Source organism: Macrotis lagotis, chromosome 1 (genome assembly GCF_037893015.1).
Source record: "Macrotis lagotis isolate mMagLag1 chromosome 1, bilby.v1.9.chrom.fasta, whole genome shotgun sequence".
NCBI classification, from domain to species: Eukaryota; Metazoa; Chordata; class Mammalia; order Peramelemorphia; family Peramelidae; genus Macrotis; species Macrotis lagotis.
Window position 1 is genome coordinate 621745358 of NC_133658.1, and position 27635 is coordinate 621772992.

Consider the following 27635-nt stretch of genomic DNA (forward strand, 5'->3'; position numbering starts at 1 on the left):
TTAACTCAAGTTTCAGTTTCCTCATTGGCAAAATGAGGGACATGATTTCCCTTCTAACTCTAGATCTACAGTCCTATGATTTCATGATCCAAATTTTGTCCAAATAAGGTTACCATAGCTAAAACCATGTTGTGATTATATTTGCATTCTATTTTTTCACTCCTATGACCTGGAGCTCTGGATTTTGGCTAGGATGCTCCTTGGAGTTTTCATTTACTTATTTATTCCAGAAGATGATTTGATGAATTTATTTTCTTTCTATTTTGACCTCTGTTATTCAGAGAGCTAGGTAGTTTTCTATTAAGAGTTCTTGGAATATGCTTAGATTCTTTATCTGATCATGGTATCCACATTATCCAATGATTCTTCAGTTTTTTTCCTCCATAACCTATTATCCAAGTCAGTTGTTTTTGCTAGGAGATATCTTACATTTTCTTCCATTTTTAAGCCTTTTGGTTTTGTTTTAATATTTCTTGTTTGGCTTCTATTTGATCTGTTTGAATTTTCAGGGACTTGCTTGAGGAAGTTTTTATGCATCTTATGCCAAGTTGTAAATTCCACTTGTTTCCTCCATAAATTTCATTTCTTTTCCAAATTTTTGCTCAGATACTCTTTTTATTTATAAATACTTTTTTGTCAACTCTTCTAGTTAAAAAAAAAACTTGCTTCATCTCTTTCAGTAATTCTCATTAAGTTTGTGTGTCCAACTTGTATTTTTCCCTGAAGCCTGGCTTTTAGATATTTTGAGACATTCTCTCCTGTTCTTTTGTCTGGAACATTCCTATCAACATGATAGTTCATTATGGTGGGCATCTTTTATTCTTTTCCCATTCTTCTAGTTTACTTCCTGACATCAAACTTAATTTTAGGGCAAGGCTCTGAGGTACTTTTAGAGTGAAGATCTAGGCTGAACTAGTGATGCTTTTTTGAGAGTTGTATTATTCCACGATCTTAGGGACATTTTAAGACAAGTGGTATGATCCAGGGAAAAGTATGATTGTTGACCCCTGGTTTGTGCTCTGTAATTTCCTGACCTAGGATTAGGTCTGAGTAAGAGTAGACTGCAAAAAAAAAATAAATAATAATAATAATAATAATAATTTAAAAAAGAATAGACTGCAACTATATTTAGTCTCTAGCAGTCATTTGGAATGATCTATTGGATCAGAGCAGCAGAATTGAACTCTCCCCTTTGGTCTAGGATTCCCCAACTGATTATTTCTCATTAGCTGAGATAGATGCTGAAGGTGAGACTGATTTGAGCCTGAGATCTGGGTCACCCCATTAATGCTGCTTGCTTCTAAACTGAACTTTCTCCTTTCTTGGTACACTGTCCAGAGCCTCCATACACATCAGAATGCTACTCCCTGCAGAGGTCATATTATCAGTCTGCCATGAATCTGAGACCTAGAACAGAGTAATAGGCAAAAAAAGAAGAAGAAGAAGAAGAAGAAGAAGAAGAAGAAGAAGAAGAAGAAGAAGAAGAAGCCAATGCACACTTGTCTCAATTGCAATACACTAGTATGGACCTGGGGGCAACTCAATCCGAGCTACCCAGGTACTTCTCCTGGCCACTGGAATGCTCTGTGTATTACATGCTCCTGAACTAACCTATCTACAGCGTCCTTATCTGTGTCCTTATGCTGACCTGGGCTGGACAAAGGACACACAGTCCCTTTTCCTGGATTTCCTTTTTCAGGGTTAGATATAGTGAATTTTTTGATCTACATGGGGGAGTTTGTGGATGGGACCTCACCACCCTGCTTTCCTGACTCTCCACCATTTTTACTCTGCCCTTCCTTATACATGCTAATCAAACTCCATGAATAGTAGATAGTATATAATCTGGTATATAATCTTTTTATCTTTTAAAGACAATTATAAACTTGACTGATATTTTGTCAATAGCCAATCCAAAGTAACCTCTTTTGTGTTGCTTGCTTCCTTGAAGGCTGCAGAAGAGCTGAACTGCTCCCTGTTTGTTCACCCCTGGGACATGCAGATAGATGGAAGAATGGCCAAGTACTGGCTTCCCTGGCTAGTGGGTTAGTATTGGTTTTAGAGCCTGAAAATGTAGCAACAGTTTCCCATTTTTCTAATCATCAGCTAAAACATATGAGATCAAGTCTAAGTCCTTAATGGGAATATAGAATAGAGCCTAAGGACTATAATAATAGCATCAATCAATCAAAGTATATTTAGTAACTGTCTACTAAGTAGCATACATTGTTCTAGGCATAGAAGAGACAAAGAAAAAGAATAATACCTTGCCCTCAAGAAATTTGCATTCTGTCAAGATAATATACACATATAGATTTTTACAAAACAGTCTGGAGGGGAAAGGTACATGAAGCTGTGAGGATTAGGAAAGGTTTTGGTGTACAAGGTGGAACGTAAGATGAGTCTTGAAGACTTAAAAAGATTCCAATAGGTAGAGGGAGAAAGAAATCCTTTCTAGTCATCTTAGAATTTCCATTCCTAAAACTGAGATCCTCAGTGTTTCAACTAGTCAGTCAAATTTCAATGGGCTGATCATCCATTCTGTATTAGATTATTCATATTGCCTCTTGTTATGACACTACCAGAGTCCACAAAAGAAAAGGGAAGTAATCTACATTGGGCTTATTTGATTACTTTTTATCATCCTTGGCAAATAAAAGGTAAAACACTGAAACTCATGTCTAGTCAACAAGTCTTAAGGAATATCCATACAGTTTTCAAAAATATCCAAGTATATGTAATTTCCCTCACAGTACTTAAGGTGACCAGAAGTTTCTCCCCATCTCTCTTCCTTCTTATAATGAGTCCAATAAAAGAAGATTTCAGGAGAATTGGCTTAGATTCTTCTAAAAGCTGTAGAGTAACTTGTATTTTTTTTAATTTCAAAGGATGAAACTTCTTGCTATTTCCCTGAGAATTATATCCTAGTGACCCAATAACTCAGAAATGTGCCTGCTCAGCTCCACAAAGTTGACTTCTTTTGAAGATCTTTTTAACAAGATTTGTAATGTGTCTACTGCAGGGACTGGGAGCCTTTTCTGCTAAGGATCATTTGGATATTTATAATATTATTATTCATGGGCCACATAAAATTATCAACTTAAAAATTAGCCTGCAATATTTGGTCAAACATTTTATTACTTCACCCCTAAAAAGTTCCTGGACTTATTGAATTTTGAGTCCTACTTGTGGTTGCCATGGCAGTGCCAGACCAAATGATTTCTGGGGTTTATATATCCATAGGCTAGACATTCCCTGACCCTAGTCTATGGGAAGGGAAGTTAATCAATGCATTTGGAGCAACTATCATGTAGATTTCATATTACTCTACACTGACTAAACTTGACCTTATTCCTTCAGGGCAGACAGTACAAGGGGAAGGACAGGAAAGAGAAGTAGCAAACCAAATGCTATTATCCTTATTTTAGAAACTAAAGTCAACTTGCCATTCATGTTCATAAATCATTAAAGGATCCAGGAACTGAAAATAGGTCTTCTGACTATAGTATTAGTTTAAATCCCCAAACAACCCAGTCTGAAAGTTAAAAATAGTAAGTTTCCTTTCTCTCCAAAGTAATGACATTTTTAAGATCTGTATTTATCAATTCATAGGAGCATTAAATCTAAAGCTGAAGAATAGGGGGAAAGAACTATAACTCCTTAGCATTGTCTTCTATTTAATCCTACAAACTCCACTGCCTTGCAAAAAAAATCTAACAAACTCTCTATCTTGCTACTTTGCTTGCTATTTTCAGGCATGCCAGCAGAAACCACCACAGCCATTTGTTCCATGATTATGGGAGGAGTCTTTGAGAAGTTTCCTAAGCTTAAAGTGTGCTTTGCTCATGGAGGTAAGAGCTTTGGAGATATCATTTGTCAAATAACTGTATTCATAGGATTTAGAGCAAGAAGATAGCCAGTGGATCAGTAGCCTGAGCACTGGGTCTCAAGTCAGGAAGATCTGAATTGAAATACAGCCTCAGACAGTTCTAGTAGTATAACCTTAAGTCAGTCACTTAACCTCTATATACTTCATTTTCCTCAATTGTAAATTGAGCACCAACTTCACAGGACTGTTGTCAGAAGCAAAAGAAATAATATTTGTTCAAAAAAAAGTACTCATGACAGTGTCTGATACAGATGAATGCTTATTCCTTTCAATCCTTTTATTCCTTTTCTTCTACACCACTCCTTGATTATACTGAAAACTTGCTTCCATATCAGAAAAAGTGACCCCTGATTATTGAGCTCCTTGTCCTCACCATCACCACCACTGATTTGTATTTCTAATCTTACTACCATTGGAATGTTTTCTATCAGTTTAAGCTTACTGGATTTAAATGGCAATGCTAATCTGGCCCAAGAGGCATAGAATAGAAACAGATGAACCAGAATTACTTTTCAATAGCACCCTGGATAGAACACACTAAATAGTTTTGGAACTGGGTAAAAGAAAACATAATATTGGCCCTAGAGAAGCTTATAACTCAATACAAATGATAAAATCATATACATGCAATGATTTTCCTTCTAGAGAATTGGAAATTGGCTTCCTAGTGGAATAAATTCAAAATCCAAAGTCTTTACTTCAAAGTCATTTATCAACTGAACCCTCCTTATATAGTTAAGGCACAACAGAATTTTAGAATTGAATAAAACTTCAGATGAGCATGTCCAACCTTCTATTTTTTATTTTTGCAGATAAATCAGACAGATTCTAGAACACTTGGGTGATTTTTCCTTCACATCTCTCCACATCTCTTAATTATCTATTGACAGAGTCTGGACCAGTCAATTCCCTTGATTCCTGGTCATGCTGCCTTGCTTCTTTTCTTGTTACTCCCCAAAAAAGTTCTTCTATGTCACTTAGAATAATAACAATAACTCTCATTTACCCAAAGCTTTAAGGTTTATACAGTCTTTGTCACTAGAGCATAAGGTTAGTAATAAAAATATAATATCAGCTTGCAAATGAGGAACCTGAGACTCAGAGAAGTTTTGTGCTTATCTAACCCAAGTGTCTTAAATTCCAGGTCCTATCCTCTTTCCACTAGACAATGTTACTCTTGTTTGTTCTCCTTGTAACTTGTTTATTTGTAATTGCACTTCTAATACTACTTGTGTACATTTGGTCAACTCATTAAATCTCCATCAGCCTCAATTTCCTCATCTTTAAAGTGAGGATATTGGACTAGAACCTTCGTTCCTGTTCTAGAGCTATGTTCTTTTCTCATACTGTATATGATTACAACCTTGGATAGTAGCTTAAGACCTCTGGGACTTACTTGGTTCATTTATAAAATAGGCATAAGAAATAATTTATCTTCCCAAAGGCAAATGGCTGAGCCAAATGATTTCTTGAGATCTCTTCCAGCTCTAAGATATATAACTGTAAAAATCAACTAGCATTCACTCCCAACAGTGCTTCCGTGAATAGAACAGAAGATTAGTCAGGCTAAGTGATGATTTCAAGCCATAGATTTTCCTGTAGCTGACCTGCTCCACCATGCTATGTAATTGATCTTAGACAGAAATATATAATGCTTCATGGTACTTAATTGTATTAGTTGTGCTGTTGGGAAAGAAGACTAAGAAAAGAAAACCCAAGTTGGGTTTCCAACTGGGCAGTCTCTCTTCCTTACTCCAGTTCTACTGCCTTCAACATGTATGGCTTGAAGTTATATATGAGAGTTTCAGATTTAAAAATTCAACTTCATGAATTTAAGATGGAAGAGGCAATGCTAGAGCTAAGTTTTCTGAGGGAGGGTGGAAAATAGGATTTATTGGACTCAATATGAGTCAGTATGAGGTAGAAGCTAAAAATCAAAAATCAAAACTAAAATCTTAGTTTGCATTGAAAAGCAGAGTTCTCAGGAATAAGATGTTAGCCCTGTACTGCTCTGTACTGGTAAGAACACAAATGAAGTCTAGTGTTCAGTTGTGACTGCCATCATTTAGGAAAGACAGTGATAAGCTGGAGAATGGCCAGAAAAAAGCAATCAGGATGGCAAGACCTTTGCATCCATGTCATATGAGGATTGGTTGAGTACTAGATATTTTTATTCTGAAAAAGTAAAACTTCAAGGGTAAATATAATTATACCAAGTATAAGGACTGTCATATGGAAGCAGGAGATTCATTCTATTTGGCCTCAAAGGGCAAAACCAGGAAAAATGATTGGAGGTTGCATAGAAACCAATTTAAATTTAATGTCAGGAAAATTTTCCTAATTATTAGAGTGATCCATAAGGGAAATGGGTTGTTCTGAGAAGTAGTTCCCCTTCATCAGAGACCTGCAAGCAGAGATTGCTTGACTACTTACTTAGTATGTTGGAGTGGGATTTCATTTTTAATTTAGCATAGACTAAATGGCTGCTAAGGTTCCTCCAAACTCTAAGAATTCTGTTTCCAAGATTATTAACCCCAGTAGATAGGAAAATCAGCTGCAAATTATTTCAGGAAAATTGCTGGGAAGTAAATTCAGGGATCTTAGGGAATTAAGGGAAATTTTTTTATCTTAACATTACCAACCAAAAGATTTTACTGTCTGAAAAAGCAACCTTTGATTAAAAGTGGCTCATTCTCTAAAAAGGCTGTAGAAGACAAGCAGTCAACAGAAATATCTCACTACAGTAATTACCAAAAGGAACTGAGAGAAAGGTCAATATGCTAAATGATAACTGACCTAATTTATGTCAAATTTATGATTTATTAAAATTTTTGGTGCATTGTTCAAGGAATTCATTCCATTGATAGATTTTGGGGGGGGGAAACATAAGAGAAAAAGGGGGTTATTCATTATGCTTATTGAACATCCATTTACTCTAAAAACATTTATTGAGCTACTACTATTTACCAAGCATTACATTAGGTACCAAAGAAGACAAAAAGCAAAAACTGAAAGATTTCATGCTCCCAAGGAACTCACAATCTATCAAGCAAAACAACATATGTACATTTAGTTAGTTATTATTATCTTTATTATTATCATTATCATCATGCAGCTTTAATAGTTTAAAACTGCATTAAGACTTTGGGCACTCAATATAGGGATTGGTCAAATAATTCACTGGGAATCTCCTTCCTGTACAGATGACCTATACAGTTCTACTCTATCTCATAGAGGTTCAAAATAGTCACTCAAGTAAGAAATGAAAATAATATCATTCTCATTTCTACTACTTTAGCACCTACAATCCTTTTTACCTCTTCATTGCAAAAGGAAGCTATTTTGGCACATTTCTAAGTAAAAAAAAGAAAAACTTTAAGATTTCCCCAGATGGGGAAAAAAGCAAACTCTCTGGGAACATAGGCACATCCATATTTTGTTTGCATTGTTGTATTACCATATTTTTGTATGCTATGTGTGTCATCATTTATACCTGAGAAGCAGCAAGATACTATTCCTATGTCCTTAGATACATGAGTATCTTAAAGGAATCCTTAGAGAAGACCTCTATACATAGCACTAATAGTTTTTACCTATGAGACCTTGGAAATGTAGTTTTCTCATTTGGGAAAAAAATGGGGTCAGGAGGGTAGGAGGTACTAGATGTTCTTTATGACCTCTTCTGGTTCTACACCCTATAAGTAATAAAAACACCAAGGATGTACTTAGAAAACTAGCTATTCACAACCTGTTATTCTTGTTTACATATTTTATTCCTAAGTATTTTCATAGCACAGTTCTTTGTGAAAGGATTCAACTGTTACTTCTCCATTAGAGTAAGACCCCTGAAAAAAAGAAACTATAAGATCCCCAAACAGACTTTTCTATTTTTCATTTCCTGTGTCAAATCAGAAAAGCAGTCTCTGGAGTCAGAATATCTATGTTGAAAAGGTGATTCTAATGTGTTCTTTGGCAAGTCACTAAGAGTTTCCTCATTTGTGAAATAATGAGGTTCAACTAGACTTTTCTAAGATTGCTGATAGTTCTAGATCTGTAATCCTATGATTCTTATAAATTTAATGCTCAGTAAATAATTGTCAGCAATGAAAATGATGTCTCTCTACTTTGTCATGTATTTTTCCAATCAAGATCAGGCCCCTCAATAAGAAGCTTTCTTTGTAGGTGGTGCTTTCCCATTCACAGTGGGGAGAATATCTCATGGATTCAATGTGCGCCCTGACCTGTGTGCCCAAGACAACCCATATAACCCAAGGAAATACCTGGGATCTTTTTATACGGACTCCCTGGTTCATGATCCTCTGGCCCTGAAACTGCTGACAGAAGTTATAGGAAAGGTAAGCTGACATGTTCTTGAGGTTTACTCTTGCAGGGGGCAAAGAGGGAGAAAGTGGAGGATTCCTGAATAAGTTTCTATTTTCTTCTCTATTTCCTACAAAATAAATAATAAATATGAACAGAAGAAAAGGGAAGAGAAAGCAAATAAGAACTTTATTTGTCACCTATGTAACTGAAGGTCTAGTCTTGCTTTGTAGGCTTACTTAAACAAGGAGAATTCTTAGGACCCAATAGGACCTTGGACTTGTTACCCATTCTGAAAAAGTCCCAGTCAGATTAACCAACTGTATATTTCCATATCCCCAGCTCTTCCTCCCAAGGGGAAACTAAAGAGGTGGAACACCATATTACAGTAGAAAGAACACAAGACTAGGGGAATCTTGGATTCTAGTCCCAATTGTACATTAATTAGTTGTATGACCTTATACATGTTACTTAATCTCTCTAGCCTTCAGTTTCCTCATTTGTAAAAAAAAATATAAGATGGTTAAATTAGATATTTCTAAGGCCTCTTCCTACTCTAGATACATAATCTTGTGAGTAAAATAAGATTCCATGCACTGGGGGAGGGAAAAAATAATATTGTCCCATACTGTTAGAGACAGTATTTGACACAAATATTCCATACTATAAATTAACTAAAAAGAATAGAATATAGGAAGCAGAGATAGACAGAGAAAGAAAGACAGACAGACACAAAGAGGGGGAAGAGGGTGTGAAGTGCTATGTGACGTCAGAAAAAGGAAAGATCAATTCTGTGAATTTAATTAGCAAGATGGAGTATATAAAAACAACTGGTTTGGATTTGCTGAATCATGGTTTAAGAAATAGGTATGATGGACTTTTGTCCAAAGATGAACTGCACCCAGTAAGGACTAACAAAAATGAATTTGCCTAGGGGTGGCTAGATGGCATAGTGGATGAAGCACGGCCCTGGAGTCAGTACTTGGGTTCAAATCCGGTCTCAGACACTTAATAAGTACCTAGCTGTGTGGCCTCAGGCAAGCCACTTAACCCCGTTTGCCTTGCAAAAAAAAAAACCTAAAAAAAATGAATTTGCCTAAAGTCTTGCAAATCTAGTGGGGACAGGATATTCCCAAAATGGAATGGGAGGTTTTGACTTGAAAGGAAGAAGTAATGTGAATTTATTGCTTATATGTTTCCACCAAGTTATATACTATAGATAGTAGGTGCAATTTATGAAGAAGAAAAACAGTAAAGATACCCTGAAATTCACAGACAGATTCCAAGAAAGGAGCTAACAATAAAAATCTTGACCTCAAGTATTTTTTGTAATCACATAAAATATGGGTGACAACCAAAATGAATCAGAAATCTTAAATCAAGGAGGCAAATTTGATATCACAAGTGAGAGATGCAACTTATAATTGGAATATGACTCTGGAAATATATGCCTTATTCAAAAGAGGCTAAATAGGTAAAAATATGTGGTGAAGTAGGAGGAAGAGAACAACATGGAGAATTTAAAATATTAGACTCTTCTGTGGAACCTCAGAAACCAGAGGGAGAAGTACATTGGAGAATATCAGGTAAAGTTCTATGGAGGTAGAGACAGAAACAATATTATCATTGAATTGTATTACAGATCACTTGTACACACAAAGAAAATAGATTGAAGAGTTGGAGAAACCTAGAAAACTTGGCACAGAAGGAGGATATAGTTATGATAAGAGACTAATTATCCAGATATCTATCGGCATTCTCTTTCTGCTGAAAGCAAAGCAGCTAATTATTTTTTAGTTTGCCTTGATGTTTACATTTTTCAAAAGGTAAAGGAAGCAACAAAATCAGTTTTTATTTTGTGTCTCCTAATTCCAGAAAAAAGAAAAATAAAATAGAAATAAATGTTTCCTTAGAGAGAAATGAACATCTATACTAGAATTTGTGCTAGAAAGGAAGAGAAATGCTTATTGTATTGAATAGATTGTAGAGGACAAATTTCAGAGAGTTCTGAGAAAAGGTAGATACATTTACAGGCACTACAATTCTTTTTTTTTTTGCAAGGCAATGGGGTTAAGTGGCTTGCCCATGCCACACAACTAGGTAATTATTAAGTGTCTGAGGCCGGATTTCAACTCAGGTACTCCTGACTCCAGGGCCAGTGCTCTATCTACTGTGCCACCTAGCCACCCCCATGCACTACAATTCTTCAAGGAAAGTCAAATCAAGAGAAATGGAGAATTATTAACAATGAAATTCCAAAGAGAAACAATTCTGATGAGGTACAAAAATGAGTGTGCTTAAAAAGAATAATGTGAATGCACAGGGAACTCATTGACCAACTTAGAATTTAAAAAAAAATCTATGTACAAAAGATCAAATTGGGGCAAATAATAAAGGAGGGATAGAAATATATGGCATTAAAAAAACAATTCAATGAAATAAGTCTGACAAGAAAAGTAAAGGATGAGCAAAGCAGGGCTGTTTTATATTATATTGGGGAAAAGAGAAAAATCAAAGAAAGAATGTGGATGCTGCAGATGTAAAATGAAAATGAATTACAGAAACAAGGGAGAACTCCTCAGTGTTTGTTTTCATTTTTTCCTATCAAGAAAATTTAACTTTGGATTAGAAAAAGAAAAAAAAACAAATTAGGTAACAAGAAGTCGAAATCCCAAATAAGAAGAGAGTAAAAGGGCATGACTGGTATACAATTAATTCCACTGTACTCTGGTCAGACAAGGTTATATCTAGAGTAATGTGTTCAGTTCTGGGCACCATATTGAAAGAACATTGATAAACTGCAGAGTATTCACAGAATGGTAAAAGACTTTAAGAGCTGATTTAAATGTTTAATCTAGAGAAGAAAAGTCTTAAGAAAACTTCCTAAGAGAAGTATTAGGAAGGACAAGGCAGCTCTCCAAGTGTCTAAAATATATTATATGAAATAGGAAAAAGAAAAAACTAAACAAATATGGAATATAATAAGTGTGAACTAATAAAATATTATTTGGAAATAACTAAAGTTATTAAAATAATAAAATATTCCTAGATGCATTCTGAGAAATTTGGAGATTAGTATGAAATAATACAGAATAAAGTAAAAAGAAATAGAAGAATAATCTGCACAATGAAAACAGGAAAATGATATCAGAATGATGAAATGAAAGATAGCAGAATTCTTGTCAAGGCAGCAACTAATTTGACTGGCACTGAAATGTATATATACCTCTTCTTGGCAAAGAAATGATAGATAGTTGACCACTGAAGCAAACCTTGTAAACCAGGTCTACATGGGTTTTTTTTTGCCTAGAAATTGTTTTTTGATACAAAGGAAGGTTCTTGAGAGGGGTCACTAAGGAGGAATATGGAGGATGAGTCCTTTAAAGGTAACCCTGAAGTAAGAAAGCATCAATAATTTGCTTGTTAGACTTATACTTCTTAGCTCTAGAAGACAGAAATAACAGCAAGGTGTAAGTGTCAGAGCAGATTTAGATCTGATATGAGGAAAAGCTTGACAACAATCATATCTATCCAAAGCAGAAAGGACCACCTCAGGATATAATAATGGGTTGCTCCTTGCTAGAGGTCTTCAAGTAAATGCTGGATAACCCATTTATCAAGTTATGTCATATTTTTATCTTATTTATATATATATATATATATATATATATATATTATTTATATATTTTCCCATTAAATATGAGTTTTATGAGAGTAGAAATTCTCTTTTATCTTTCTTTTTAATCCCCTACCATTTAACTAGTTGGTTCTTGTCCTTCCTTATCAAAAATGACAAAATTGACATCCCTATGTTAGAAATGAGTTACGGTATGTCTGCCTATGGCTGATCCGAACAGTACAAATTCAGAATACTCTATCTCAGATTGGACACAAATAGTCCATGTGAACGATGGTTATGCTAAACTTACAAATCTCACATTTCCTTTGAGTTGCTTCCATTATGCCTTATTCATAGAATACAGCACCTTCTCTGATGAGACCATGCCATGCTGGGCAGTCCTGTGCCAGTGTCTCCTATGCTTCACAATCAATTACAAAAATTGTAAAAAGAGACTTTAAAGATGTTCCTGTATTACTTCTTCTGATCCTCCATGAGCACTTGCCCTGTGAGTTCTCCATAAAAATGTCTTTTTGGTAAACATACATTTGGCATTCTTACAAAATGGCCAGCCCATTGTAGTTGTACTCTCTATAGTAAGGTTTGAACGCTTGGCAATTTAGCTAGAGAAAGGACCTCACTGTATGGTATCTTATTCTACCAGTGATCTTCAAAATTTTATTCCTAAGACAATTTAAATGGAAGCAATTCAGTTCCCTGCCATGATTGATGATGGCCTATTTAGAACACAGTGGAATGTTAAATCCATCTATCTAGTATCTTACCCCTATCATTAATTAATGTGACTCTATCAGCACTAAGTAGTTGATATGTACATAGGTCTTTGGTCTATAAATAGTCTTCAGGGCATCATAAAAGTAGCTTGAAGTTTTACTATCTGCATAAAATTGAATTTCATCTGCATTCTTACTATATCTTTCTAAGTCTCACATACTTTACTTTTGATGGAATTAAATGCTGCCTTCTTGGAAACAGATGAAATATCATGCTGGTAAATCTTGTGGAGTTTCTGCTTTTCATTTAGCGGCTTCCCCATCATTTTCAGCAAGTCTTGATGTTTGCAAGTGTTCTGATCCAGATGAGTAAATGCAGTGCTATACACCAAATCTGTGAAAGCTGCCCACTCTTTTTCTGCTTCCCTGTTGCCGACTGTATCTTGGCTCAACTTTCCCTCCAAGTTAGCAATAAACTGTTCCCACTCAGAAAAACACTCTCATCTCTTGACATTAATTCTTCTGGGGCCACCACTTCAGTTGAATGTGAATATTTAGCTTAGAGAGGATGAGTCTATGATCAGTCCAGCACTTTACACCATGCATTCATTGTCTTTATCATTCTCACATCCTGTCTGTCTCTTCTTACAATCACATAGTCTAATAGATGCCAATGTTCACTGTGAGGGTACATCCAGGAGGTTTTATTGCAGTGTTTGTGATGAGAAGATCATGAGTTACACAAGCCTTCAGCAGTAGGTGACCATCACTATTGCTGTTTCCAACTCCATTCCTCCCAAGGACTCCCTGCAATATTTGGTAATTTGAGCCTACTCTAGCATTAAAGTCATCCATAATTATAAGCTTGTCTTCTTTTGGTACATTGATAATAAGTGTTTCCAGGTCTTCATAAAATTTTTCTTTGATTGCATCAGGGTTCATCATGGTGGGAATACAGACACTGATGAGGGTAGCATGGCATTTTCCTACAAGTGGCAATCTCATTGTCATGAGTCTGTTGTATATTCTTTTTTTGGGGGTAGGCATTCAAGTTTGATGACTATTAGTTTTGATTACAAAATCTAGCCCAGCTTCATGGTACTCCATTTCTCTGTAGCCACTCCAGAAAGATGTGTATCCAGCTCTGACTTCAATAAGCTGGCCTTCATTGTCAGTCTTGTTTCACTTGGGGCTACTTTTTGGATATGATACCTGTTTGTCTTTAATGTCTCTTGAATCTTGTGTTGTCTGTGAGTATGTGCACAATCTATGTGCCAATAGAGAGTGGAATCTTCTTTGAAGAAGTTTTTGCACATTATTTTTTGTGTTTCAACCACAGAGTGAGATACCCACCTGCTGCAGTAATCAGGCCAGGGTTGGATAAACAGACCAATTTTTAGAGCACCTTTGCTAACTGCTTTCTCACACCAGGAGGTATGCAGTACAATCCTTAAAAAAGTTGCTCAGTCAGCTAGGGGGCTGCAGATTTCCACTGCTGTTTGCAGTGAGAAAATAACCCTATCACCTGTGAACAGTATTGTGACCAAAGTTCCCAGTGTATCCATACCTGCTGCTTTATCACTTTTCTGTCATCATAGGACTTTGAGGTAGGAATGGTAAGTTGGTATGAGTGATATCTTTTGATTCATGCATAAATTGGATTTACATGAGTCAGAGTTGTGTGAAGTCATCAGTCTTACTCTCTCTTCCAAATTCATCATTGGTCAATAACAAGAGAGAGTCAAGACAACCTGTGATGGCTCCAGATGCAGTGGATGACCTTGGCATCTTCCATATTTAATCAGGCTCTAAGCATTCCACAGTGCCTGCTTCAGTTGCCTTCCTGGCCATTGGAACAAAAGGACAGAGCAGAATTGAATGTCCGCTGTCTAAAAGGCACCAAGAAAATTAGACATGGGATATCAGCCAATTTGTTAAACATGGGTTCAGATGGTATAAACAATTGAATGAGACCAGAGGAGATTTGTGGAGCATGCTAATAGTAGATAAACATATTTGATTTGCTTGCAGATACTATAAGCAATTAATTTTGCAATCTCATCCGCATAGATCTGATAAATGTCTACTGGCACTGGCAATAAAAACATCTGAACTTTGATCTACTTAGAGAGGAAGACTAGTTTGTCATTTTTAGAGAGAGTATTTAAAAGCACAATTGACTGAATCCCCTGAATATTTATCTTACCTTGGCTTATCACAAAACTATCTCAGACTTCATTTTTACAACTGTAAATTAAGAGGGTCAAACCAAATAATAACTAAGTTCCCTTCTAAGTTTCATGGTTCTATGTTCTCCTGTCTCTGTATGCAGTGGTTGGAGACTAAATAGAACTGGGGAAAGTGGGGAAAGGGAGTGAGAGAAAAAGGTGGGAGATGAGGAAACGCTTAAGAAGCCAACAAGTCTCCTATGGAACATTTCAGCTAACTTTCTATTGAAACATTTAATTGCTTAAAAAATGAAAGTAAAATTAACTTTTGTTAATTTGGTTATTATCATTAAACTTAAATCCTGGAAAAGCAAAGGGGGAAAGAGTCTTAGCTAATTTGCTCGTAGTTCTTCTGACAGAAGGAAGGAATTTACCTTTAAGTCTGAAATCTGGTGTTGGCTTAGAAAGCAAAGAAATATCTGATCCTACAGCTTAGATTCAATCACACAAAGAGAGATTTGTAGTACTCTGGGCTCTTTATATTGAACAATTGTCCATGTCTATTTCACAGTTAATTATATGGAACAGAAATCATCAATAGCCTGCAGTTTCCACTATCTACTTGCTAGTTCTGTGATATATAGTATTCCCTGGGAAATCTCACTCATTTTTTGTTATAATGGTGTCTGAGACTACAAAATTATTATATTGGTAAAGCAGATAGAATACCAGTCTGGAATTGGAGAGATCTAAGCTCAAATCTAGTCTAAGATACTAAGAAACTGCATGACCCTGGGAGAATTACTTGATTTCTATTTGCCTCAGGTTCCCCAACTGTAAAATGGGTGTGATAATAATAAGAGTGATTACCTCTAACTAGGTAATAAAAATGAAATGATATCATGTGTTGTGAATCTCAAATGAATTAATATTCCTAAAATGTTTAGTACAGTTCCTGGTCCACAGTAGATATTTATTTTCTTTCCTGTACTTCAAAATCCCTGTCATTTCATCAGTATGGGTATTTCCTCCACTGACACAGACATCAAGGTCTCTGCTTCTTAGTAAATGGTCTTTATGACTTGGAGACCAACCTTCCCAACATGAGATTCTCCAAATTTAAGCAGGTTTGAAAAATGGACACATAATCCATGATTAAAACCATGCTTAAAGTCTTTCTACCTTTGTCATGGCATAGAATCTCAGGGCTAGAAGAAACCTCAATGATCACCAAACCCAACCTACATAAATTAATTCCCTCTTCAATAATTTGACATGTGGTCATCCAATCAAAGCCTGTGGTCCTCCCATAGACTTTACCAAGGCATTTTCTTTTACATTGAAATAATACTAATGGGTTTTTTAAAATACAATTACAATTTGCCTCTCTGCAACTTTCATTCACTGATCCTAGTTTGCCCTTTGGAGCTAATCTAAAATATTTGTATACAATTATCACAATTCCCATAAGTCTTCTAGCTCCTTCAATCAAGTCTTAGATTGTACAGCTTTGAATATGCACTGCTTCATCAATGACTTTCCTAAAATGTGGCACCTAGCACCCAACACTTCAGTTGTGGTCCAACCAAATCAGAAAACAAAGGGATTATTCCCTACATCGTTGTTGATGGTATATACCTATCAAAGAAACCCAAGATTGCACTAATTTTTTGACTAAAAACTAAAATTACTGGACTATTTTAAAATGAACTTTTCTCTATACCACACCCTACTCTATCCCAAATTTACAAAATTGAATTTTTGAACCCAGGTATAGTTTACATTAATTGCTATAGAATTCTATCTTATTAGATCAGTCTTTTGTATCCTGTCAAGATTTATTTTTGGATCTCAGTCAGTTTTATAGTCCTTGCATCTACAAATTTGATTCATTTTTTGATCCACTCTTTCATCAAAGTCATCCATGAAAATACTTAACAAAAGAACACTAACGATAGGTCTTGGGACACTTCCATGTAAATTAGCATTCATCTATCATTAAACTTCGGACCAAATCAGTTAATCATTCCAGATTACTACCTACCTCACATTTCTTCATCTTATTCACAAGGATATTCTGAGAATTATTATTAAATACTTTGCTGAAATCAAGAAACACCATGTCTATGTCATTCCTTTGACTTGCTAGTCTAATATCCCTGTCAAAGAAAGGAATAAGGTTAGTCTGGCTTGATCTGGTCATGATGAAACCAGACAGACTCTTAGTAATCAATATTAGTGGCCAATACCTTTCTAAGGACTCACAAACCATCTCTTCAATAATATTATTGTAAGGATACATTGTCACCCTCAGGGCAGGTTTGTCCCTCTTCCTTTGAGTCATAGGTCCAAATGCTAGAAATAGTTACTGGGAACTGTCAGCTGGACCACTCTCTCTCTTTCTCTGCCCCTTCTGGAGAGCTTTTAAGAAGTGACCTAGGGTAATGTGCACAACCTAGTCAAGTTTTTCAGGAGGAAGGTGGGAAATAAAAAAATTCAGTAAAAGGTACTGATAGGAGACACATCCTCTAAATACTAGGGAAGGGAAGATGTAAGAGATACTGATAACTCAAGAATTGAAGTATAAATTAGAGACTTGTTCATGCAAAGGAATATTCTTGAGTCACCTGATTCAAAATGTTGGAAACTTGCAAATTCTGTGCCACTTTTAACTGAGAAGTCATCAGGGCAAGCTCTCCATGGAGCAGCTTGTAAACTCTAATTCAAAAAAGATAGGGCAACATAGCCCATCTACCAGAGAAGAGCTAAGCAGTTACAGTGAACAGTGATAGGAATGAGAATGAAGGAATTCAGAAATCCTGGCTGAAAGCTGTGGTGGAAATAGATGATCAAGAGTGATAAACAATCAGATGAATTATTGGCAAAGGAACAAAATAGTACAGTAAAAGGATACAGTAAAGATGTAGAAGAGTGAATTCTTTTTTATTTTTAATATTTTCTTTTTTCCCAATTACATCTTAAATAATTTTTTAACATTTTTTTGTTTTGAGTTCCAAATTCTATCCCTCCCTCCTCATCCATTCCCTGAGACAGCAAGCAATCCAATATAATTTATACATGAACAATCATGGAAAACATTTCCATATTAGTCATATTGTAGAAGAAGATAGAGAGAGAGAGAGAGAGAGAGAGAGAGAGAGAGAGAGAGAGAGAGAGAGAGAGAGAGCATTTCAGTCTATATTCAAACAATATTAGTTCTTTCTCTGGAGTCAGATACCATGTTTCATGATGAATCCTTTGGAATCGCCTTGGATCATTGTATTACTGAGAATAGCTAAGTCATTCATATTCTTCATTATATAATACAGCTGTTATTGTATTCAACTTTTTTTCTGGTTCTGCACTTTGCATTCAAACCTTTCCAAGTTTTTCTGAAATCATCTTTTAATCATTACTTATAGCATAATAATATCCTCTCACAATCATATACTATAGCTTGTTAGAATGAATTCTTGTTGGGGCCCTAGTCAAGGCAATACTGAAAGTCATAAAGATTGACTAAACTTCTGAGGAGATAGATTCATGGTACTTTGGGGGGTCTTATATTTTGTAAATAAAATTGTTTTGATTTGAAGTTTTATGATGGTGACAGTTTGTCATAGCTAGCATTTATATAGTACTTTCAGGTTAGTAAAACACATTATAAATAGTATTTAACGTTATACTATGAGGTAGGGGACAGCCAACTGGCCTGAGTGGATAGAGTGTCAAATCTGGAGTCAGGAACACTCATCTTCCTGAGTTCAAATCTGGCCTCAGACATCTGCTAGCTGTGTGATCCTGGGCAAGTCACCTAACCTTGTTTGTTTCAGTTTCCTCATCTGAAAAATGAACTAGAGAAGGAAATGGTAAACCACTCCAGCATCTCTAACAAAAAACCCCCAAATGAAGTCAAAAGACTAGCTGACAAAAAAGAAATTGAGCTCTCTCAGTTAACAGAGATTAAGTACTTCTGAAGACTTGCCTGAGGTCAAATTTTAACTCAGTCCTTCCTGACTCCAAATTTAATACACTAAACTAAAAAAATCTAGCTACCTAGCTGTTAAGGAGAACTAGTGGTTACATTCAGAGATATACCAGATACTGAAATTCTCAGATTCCACCTGGGTAAGGAATGGTGGTTGTACTTTATGCTCAAAGAGGACTAAAAAAACCTTACAATGTTGGGGTCAATGTACAGTGTGTCTAACTGTGGTTGATCTGACCATTACAAGTTCAGAAGGCTCTACCATAAGTCAAGCATAGTCGATATGAACTTTTGAAATGGAGATATCTAAATGTATATGTCCCATGTTTCTTTTGAGCTACCCCAATTCTACTTTGCTCAAAAAGCACAGTGCCTACTTTGATGTAGGCATGCCATGCTGAATGGTCCTTTGCCAGTGTTTCACATATCTCACAAATGATTCCAAAATTTTTCAGCAAGACCTTGAGAGTTCACTTGAGTTGCTTCTCCTGATCTCTGTGTAAGTACTTACCTTGTGTAAGTACTCTGTAAAACAGTCTTTTAGGCAAACATATGTTTGGCATTCAAACAATTTGACCAGTCCATTGAAATTGCACTTTCTCCATTAGAATCTAAATGCTTGGTCAAATGGAAGCAATTCAGTATCCTGGTATGGTGCTAGTATACTACCTAATATACTGAACATACAACAATGAGGTCATAGTTCTGTAGATTTCTATTTTGTAGGCAGCCTACTACCTCTTCTCTCTCATACTTTCCTTTGGAGCCTCCACATATTGAACTAGCTCTGACAATGCCTATGGCAGCATTATTTTCAATGTGTATATATCCCTGGAAAGTATACTGTCAAGATAAGTGAACTAATCCACAGCATCCAAAATTTTTCCCTTTACTGTACCTAATAGTTCAAGTTTTGGGTGGTATAGTGCTGACTGGAGGAGAATCTCCATCTTCTTGGTGTTAATTGCTAGTCCAAAATAAGAACAAGTAGCAGAGAATAAACCCATACTCATCATCTCAGGCTTAGAGACTATTTTAAATGCATGAAAGAAGTCACAACTAACCCCCTTCTTTAGCCTTTGCTTATAGCCTTCTCAAGTTAAATAATTTACCATCAGTGTGGTAGTTGACCTTGATTCAATTGACATTTTTGTTCTTGTTGAAGGTTTCTGACAATAACATTGAAAATGTCATGCTAAAAAGCATGGGAGCAAAAGCATGCTTCACTCCATTGGGAAAGTGCAAGGGCATTGTCCATTATCCAGAATCTCTGTAGCATGCTAACATGAAACTGATATACAATACTAATGAACTTCTCTGGGCTACCAAATTTAGCCATGATCTTTAACTAACAGTATCAAAGGCCTTGGTTAGACTGACAAACTTTTATGCAAATCTTTGTTCTGCTCTTGACTTTTCTCCTGGAATTGTTGGGTAGCAAACCCTATTCAATCATTCCTTGAGTAATCATTCTGAAGCCACCAAGGCTTTCAGATAGATGAGCATCTTCCAGGTAAAGGATCAACCTAATTAAGGAGAACTCTAGCAAGAATTTTGCTATCAGTGACTAAAAGAGAAATCCACCTGTGATTGTCACAGGACAATATATTTCCTTTTCCTTTATAGAGATAGACTATAGTGGCATCCTTGAACTCCTGGGGGATAACCTCCTCTTGCCATATAACCAAAAAAGATATGTCAGCTTTTGTATGAGCAGTGGAACTCCTGCCTTGTAAAACTCAGAATAGACTTAGCACCAGGTGCTATGCCATATAAGAGAAGAGCAATAGCATTCAAAACTTCTTCTTCAATTGGAATAGACATTGACTTCAACCTGTAGTATACAACCAATAGCTTTAGTATTAATGATGATCTGTTGAGAACACTAAGAAATGGTTCTCCATTTCTCCAAGATCATGTCCTTATCACTAATCAATATGGCTCCATCAGTGCTGAGTGGTTGAGATGCAGCAATTATCTTTGACCCATAAATAGCCTTCAAGGCAACTTTAAGTTGTTGTTATTATCAACATAAAATTGAATTTTCTCTGCCTTCTAACTGAGACAAGAATCCTGCATCTCTCTAAGCTTCAGTTGTACTTTACTTTTGATGGAGTTAATGATACTTTCTTAGAGATGAATGAATTATCTTACAGGTAAATCCTGTGGAGTTCCCAATTTTCATCTGAATTTCCACATCATTTTCATCGAGCTGGTTTTGATAAGAATTCGGGTCCAGATAAGTAAATACATGTTATATAGAAAATTTCTTGGTAGCTGCCATTCCTTTTATGTTTCCCTGTTGCCAACCATGTATTGGCTCAACTTTTCTTTCAACTTAGCAACAAATTATTCATGCAGGGAGAAGTATTCCAATCTCTTGACATTATCTTGTTTTGGGGCCCACCAATTTTGTTGAAGGAAAATGTTTAGCTTGGAGAGAAGATGTCAGCACTCTGTCCCACACACCACCTTTGTCATTATCACATCATGTCTGTCTCTTCTACAAATGATAACATAGTGTATTAAATGCCAATGTCTGCTGCGAAGGTGCATCCACAAATTTTTGTTGCATAGAAAACAGTGTTGATCACAAGAAGTTCATGAGATATAAGTCTTTAGTAGTAACTGTTGCTGTTTCTGATTCTATTTCTCCCAAGGATTTCCTGCCATATTTGACAGTCTGTGCCTACTCTGGTATGAAAATCACCCAGAATTACAAATTTGCCCTCTTTCAACATATTGATGATCATGAGGGTCTCCAACTCTTCATAAAATTTTTCTTTGATTTCATCAGGTTTTGTGATGATGGGAGCATACATACTGATTATGGTGGCATGGCACTTTCCTGAAAGTGCCAATTGCATTGCCATGAGCTTGTCATTTATTCCTTTTGAAAGGCATATAAATTTATTGACTAGATTAGTTTTGATTGTGAAACCCATGCCAGCAAAACATATATCCATGGGAAGCTGGTCTTCATTTTCCATCCTTGTTTCACTCAGGGCTTTTGGATGTGATACCTGCTGAGTTTTCTTGCATCAAGAGTTGTTCGTCTTTCAGGTTTACTAGATTTCTTGTTGTCCATAAGTGTGCCACTTACCAATAGTGAGTGGAATCATCTTTGCAAAAGTTTTTTATTTTTTGGGTGTTTTGGCTACAGGGTAGGATCCCTAACTACACTGGTAAGCAGGCCAGGGTTAGAATAAGTAAAATAGACAATTTTATGACACCTTTACTACTCCCTTCTTCACACCTGGGGAAGTAAGCAGTGCATCTATTAAAAAAGGCTGCTCAGAAGGGGAGGAGGGGTATACATACACATTTTTAATTTTAATCGGCATTATTAACAGTTTCCTATGTCTAGACAATCAACAAAAACAATAAATCAAGTCCTGATTTATAGCAATGATTCTTGAGTTGTAAATGCTCCCCAACTGGTGAGAGTTTACTCCAACACAGTATACTCCTGCCTCGGTGTGTCTAGTTTGCTCTCAGCAAAGTACTGCTGCCAGTCCCTGGTTCTTCTGAGAAGTCACCTATGAGAAATCCACATCCTTCAACCCTCCAGTTAACAAGGTCAAGGGCAGGGGGGGAGGAAGAGAGACTCAGGTCTTCCCCACTTCCTCAAAGGAATTCTCCCCTCAAGGCTTTCATCTTAATGATACCAGATACTCTCCAAAGATCCCTACCTATTAAATCAAAGACCCACACAATGTGATTAGTTTAATAACTTTCAACTCTTACCCTTTCCCTAAAACTCTTATTTTGGGAAAAGAATAAATTATTTAAACTTACAATGATGGGAAAGTTCTCTTCACCTCAGAGATGAAATACTCTGTATAAAGGACATTAATGACTGATGTATTGATTGGTTTTACTGAATTGATATTTTTTTTTCTCTTCTTCATCTTTGTTTCAAGGAAAGATTGTGTGAGTAGGGAAGGAGGGACATTCAGAAATGAATGGGATGAAAAACAAAAAATGTCAGTAAAAATTTCAGACTTTAAAAAAATTTAAAGGTGCTGAGAAGGAATTATTGGCATTTTTTAAAAATAAAAGTTTTTTAAATCCAACACCTAAAATATGTAAGCAATCGTATCCTGGGACTTCCTTCTAGAGAACTGAACAAGTTATTAGCTATGTAATCCTTATGTGTTTGACTATAGATGGTATGAATAATAGGTTCACAGATTTGAAAAGGCAAGAGAAATTAAAAATAAGTGAAAATACCCTAAGAAATACTGTAGCTGAGGTGTTAAAAAAAAGATTGAGTATAGTAAAATAGAGAGAGGACATGTTTAGAGTTAAGAGCATAAATAATGATATGAGGAACAATGACAAAATAGATTTTTATTGTGTTTACTATGTCAAGAGGAAAACAAATCATTTAAAGCTACTATACTTGAAATAAAACTATGAGAACTCTCTGCTTCCCTCGGGAGAAAAATGAAATTTGAATAGTTTAAAGTCAAATAAACCCTGAGATGTGGTGATAACTTTTGCTCTAGTTTATTTAGACTAATGGTGGTCACTAGGGAAATTTCAACTAACATGTCACATTGTTTAACTAAAATAAAATAAAATAATGGGAATAATAAATTTGTTTTTGTATGCTCTACTCTGTTGTGCATGAGATAATACAATGCAACTTTGATTAACGGGAACTCAATTAAGTAGAATTCTCAATTATCACTTCTATGAGAAAAAAGCAAATCATAAGAAAACAAACTAAAAAGAAAAACACAATAACCTTCTAGCTTTTGGCCAGAAGTCCACACACACAGTCAGCTCAATAAAAGAAATAACAGTTAACATTTATGTAGTACTTTAAGATTTGCAAAGCACTTCACATATATTTTCTCATTTGATTGGATTCTCACAATAACCCTGTGAGATGGATGCTATTATTACCTTCATTATGCAGATAAGAAAGCTGAGGCAGAACTGAGGTCTAAGCTCACATAGATAAGAAATATCTGAGACAGGATATGGAATCTTCTTGACTTCAAGGCAAGAACCCTAGTAGTTTTCCCACACACATTGTATCTCTATATTGTAATTTATGTTATAATTAATTTTTATATATAAAAAATCATTCTACATCATATTTAATATGAAAAACAGAGTAAATATGCCTTCCTTTTAGTGTGATTGGTCTAGTTCCTTACATTGGTTGTAGAATCAAAGAAAGTTCTAGATATAATGTTATACTAGCAAGATTCTTCTGTTGTCACATTTCCTACCCACAGGAAGAAGAAGGAAAATGATAGCTTACGTTTATATAGCTCTTTCATATTTACACAGCAATTTTTTATAATATCCCCACATAGTAGGTGGTATAAGTATTCCCCATTTTGCAAACAAGAAGACTGAATCTCAGAAAGGTTTAGATAGTTGATAGTAGAGCTGGGATATTTCTTCTGATTCCAAGACCCTTTCTTCTATGATAATCTGGTCCTAACCTTTAAAAGCAGAACTTTGATCCTCTGATGAAAGATTCCTTTTGCTTAGGAGTCTTCTAGTAGCTATGCCAAGTAAAACCATGTCCCTCAAGATTTGTACTACTCAAATTCACCTTTGGAGTAGTTGGTCCTGTTCATGACAACTTGTAACTAGAGACTTTGTCTTCAGTGATCCTGTCATTCTTTTAGCCAGGTAGGGATCTTGACAAGAGATAGAGACAGATGTAATTGATAATACTATTTGGTATTTATAATGATTTAAGATTTGCAAAGTTCTTCACACAGACACACACACACACACAAACACACACACACACACACACACACACACACACACATACACACACACACACACACACACAATTCAGCTGCTCTTCATAATCCTCAACAACCCTTTGATACTATTATTCCAGTTTTACAGATGAGGAAAATAAGGCACAAAAGGGTTAAGCAACTTGGCCCCAATAATAAAACTGAGTATCTATGGCAGGATTCCTTACTCCAAATCCTGCACTCTAGTCACTTGGCCACCTAGTTGTCACAACATGAGTGTAATATGCATACCCAATATGGGTCAATACCTGAGCATCAAATATTTAATTTTTATTAATATTATCCTGAGGATAAAATGTGATTCTTTAGGTTGAAAAGATGACAAAGGAAAATAAACAATATCAGAATTCATTGGAGAGTTTTAATTCCTACCTATAAAGTTTGTTAAGTATATGGGTGTTTCTGACTCTGTATAGTTTCCTCATTTCTAATAAGAAACCTAAATTTCCTGATCTGGAAAGCAGAAAGTATTATATTTCATTTTACAGTAAAAAGAAAAAATATGGCTTGCTTCCGTGGAGTTGTATCCCCATCTTATGGTCTTTTAGGAAGCTGCTACTAAAAAAAAGAAATTGAAATCATATTGCACTTTCACAACAATACACATTAATAAGACCCTTTCTAGAAAAGTAGTATGGTATGACAGAGAGAGAGAGAGCACTGGTATTGGAATCAGAAGACTGGGGTTCAAATCCCAACAGTATTACTCACTGAGTAACTTTAGATAAGTAATTTAAACTCTTAGTCCAGTTTTCTCATTTATAAAATGGGATTTGATTCAACTAATCTTTATTAAATATTTTTGATGTTCCAGGTACTGTACTAGACAAGGGGACTTTAAGGATTAAAAAAATTAATTAGCTCTTGCCCTCAGAGAGTTTACATTTGACTGGGAGAAATATGATCAATAGTAGATCTCTGGGTCACTCTACTAGAAATCTCTCTCCCAGATGACATTTATGTATACATTAATAACTACTCCTTTCATCCAATCATTCAAACAATTCTGCATTTACCTAACTATACTATTATGTTGACCAGTTGGGTGGCACAGTAGATAAAGCACTGGGACTAGGGTTAGGAAGACATCCTAGGATTAGGAAAACTCATCTTCAAATCTGTTCTCAAACACATAATAGCTCTATGACCCTGGACAAGTCACTTAATCCTGTTGGTCTCAGTTTCTTCATCTGTAAAATGAATAGAGAAAGAAATGGCAAACTACTCCCTGTCTTTGCCCAGGAAAACCCCAAATGGAGTCAGATTCAACTGGACATGATTAAACAGCAACAATACTATTATCTAACCAATATCTCTTCATCTTTTTCACAAATATATTATGAGATATTGTCAAATATCTGGCTAAGACCCAAATGTCCTAGGTCTGCAGAATTTCCCTGATCTATCAAATATGTTCAACGCATCTTGTGGCACTGCTACCACTAGTCTTATCTTTTTCAACAATAAGAAGCAAACACTAGTAAAAACCATGCTCTCCTGGCAATTATGTGCTCTGTCCAATACCAGGAAGGTTTTCAGAGAACTATTCCTTCCATTGTCCCAAGAAGGTGCTTGCCTTACTAATCTAGGGAGTGTGGTCAGTGTAGATTTATTCATTTAGAATCTTAGCTCAAGTCTTCACTTATATTGGGTGTGGCAAGGTGGTACAATGGATAGAGCACTGGCCCTGGAGTCAGGAGTTCCTGAGTTCAAATCAGACCTCAGACAATTAGTGATTACCTAGCTGTGTGGCCTTGGGCAAGCCACTTAACCCCCATTTGCCTTGCAAAAACCTAAAAAAAAAAGTCTTCACTTATCTTGAAAACTATTCTTCCTTGTTCTGTTGAATTTCAGTGAACTCTAATCACAAGAGAATCAAATAATCAACCAAATAGTAAGCATTTATTAAGCACTGAATATATGCAAAATATTATGCTAGGGTTCTGGAGAGACAAAGACAAAAATAAAATAGTCTGTTCCCTCAGGGAGCTTACATTCTATTAGACAAGATAGATAGATAGATAGATAGATAGATAGATAGATAGATAGATAGATAGATAGATAGATAGATAGATAGATGATAGATGTGTGTGTGAATATGTATGTATGCATTATATATTATATATGTATAAACAATATACACAAAATAAATACAATTTAATTTTGGAAGGGACAGCACTAGCTGCTGAGGTAATCAGGAAAGCTTCATGTAAAAATTCCAATCAAATGGAGTCTTGAAGGAAATAAAGGATTCCAAATGGAAGAAATCTAGAAAGAGTAGGGTGCCAACCTCCATTCCAAAATCAAGAAGACAAGAGATGGTATAGTATATGAGAAAAGCAAACAGGCCAGTTTGACTTGACCATGGAGTACTATGGAGGGAAACTATCAAATTGGAAAAGCAGATTGAAGCTAGGTTGAGAAAAAGGCATTCATGTTTAATACCAGAGGCAATGGAATAATGGCATAATGTAGCAAATCACAGGCATGGCTTAACTATGTAGTCTTTACTCCTGACCAAAGCAAAAAAGGAACATAGTCTAAATATTGTATAACAACTACCATGCAAGCTACACATGCACAGCATCAACTAGGAACCAGGTCATCCATAATCAACCTAAAGACATGCCTCCAACCCTGGAATTTCTAGGCACAATTTAAGTGTCCAGACTCAGTTGCTCCCCCTAATAGCTGCAAATGTCTCCAGAGTTTTCCCTAAAATTGAACTCTTTCTGTTTCTGACACATTTTTATAAAAAGTTCTTTGGGGGGCAGCCAGGTGGCACAGTGGATAGAGCACCACCCCGGAGTCAGGAGTAGCTGAGTTCAAATCCAGCCTCAGACACTTAATAATTACCTAGCTGTGTGGCCTTGGGCAAGCCACTTAACCCCATTGCCTAGCAAAAACTAAAAAAAAAAAAAAAAAAAAGTTTGATTAGCCTCGGCTGTTCTGATAATAATAGCATTCTCATAGAACTATACCACTATTTTTTAATTCATCCTTTTATCTACCTTTGCTTCAGTCTTATTTTGTATATGTATTTTAAAAATCTAAATTGATTAGTGAGTTCCATATTCCTCTACAACTCTTTCTTTAGACAATTCCTCCTTTCCTTCCTC

General features: G+C 35.7%; 1 protein-coding gene across 1 annotated transcript in view; it reads left to right on the forward strand.

The window, feature by feature from the left end:
• The window catches only part of ACMSD (aminocarboxymuconate semialdehyde decarboxylase), an 84813-nt gene that overhangs the window by 42864 nt on the left and 14314 nt on the right, over positions 1–27635 (forward strand). Inside the window, exons 6-8 of the mRNA XM_074215048.1 lie at positions 1952–2045; positions 3756–3851; positions 8072–8244. Of these exons, the coding sequence (XP_074071149.1) occupies positions 1952–2045; positions 3756–3851; positions 8072–8244 (363 nt within the window). The remainder of the gene's footprint in view (positions 1–1951; positions 2046–3755; positions 3852–8071; positions 8245–27635) is intronic.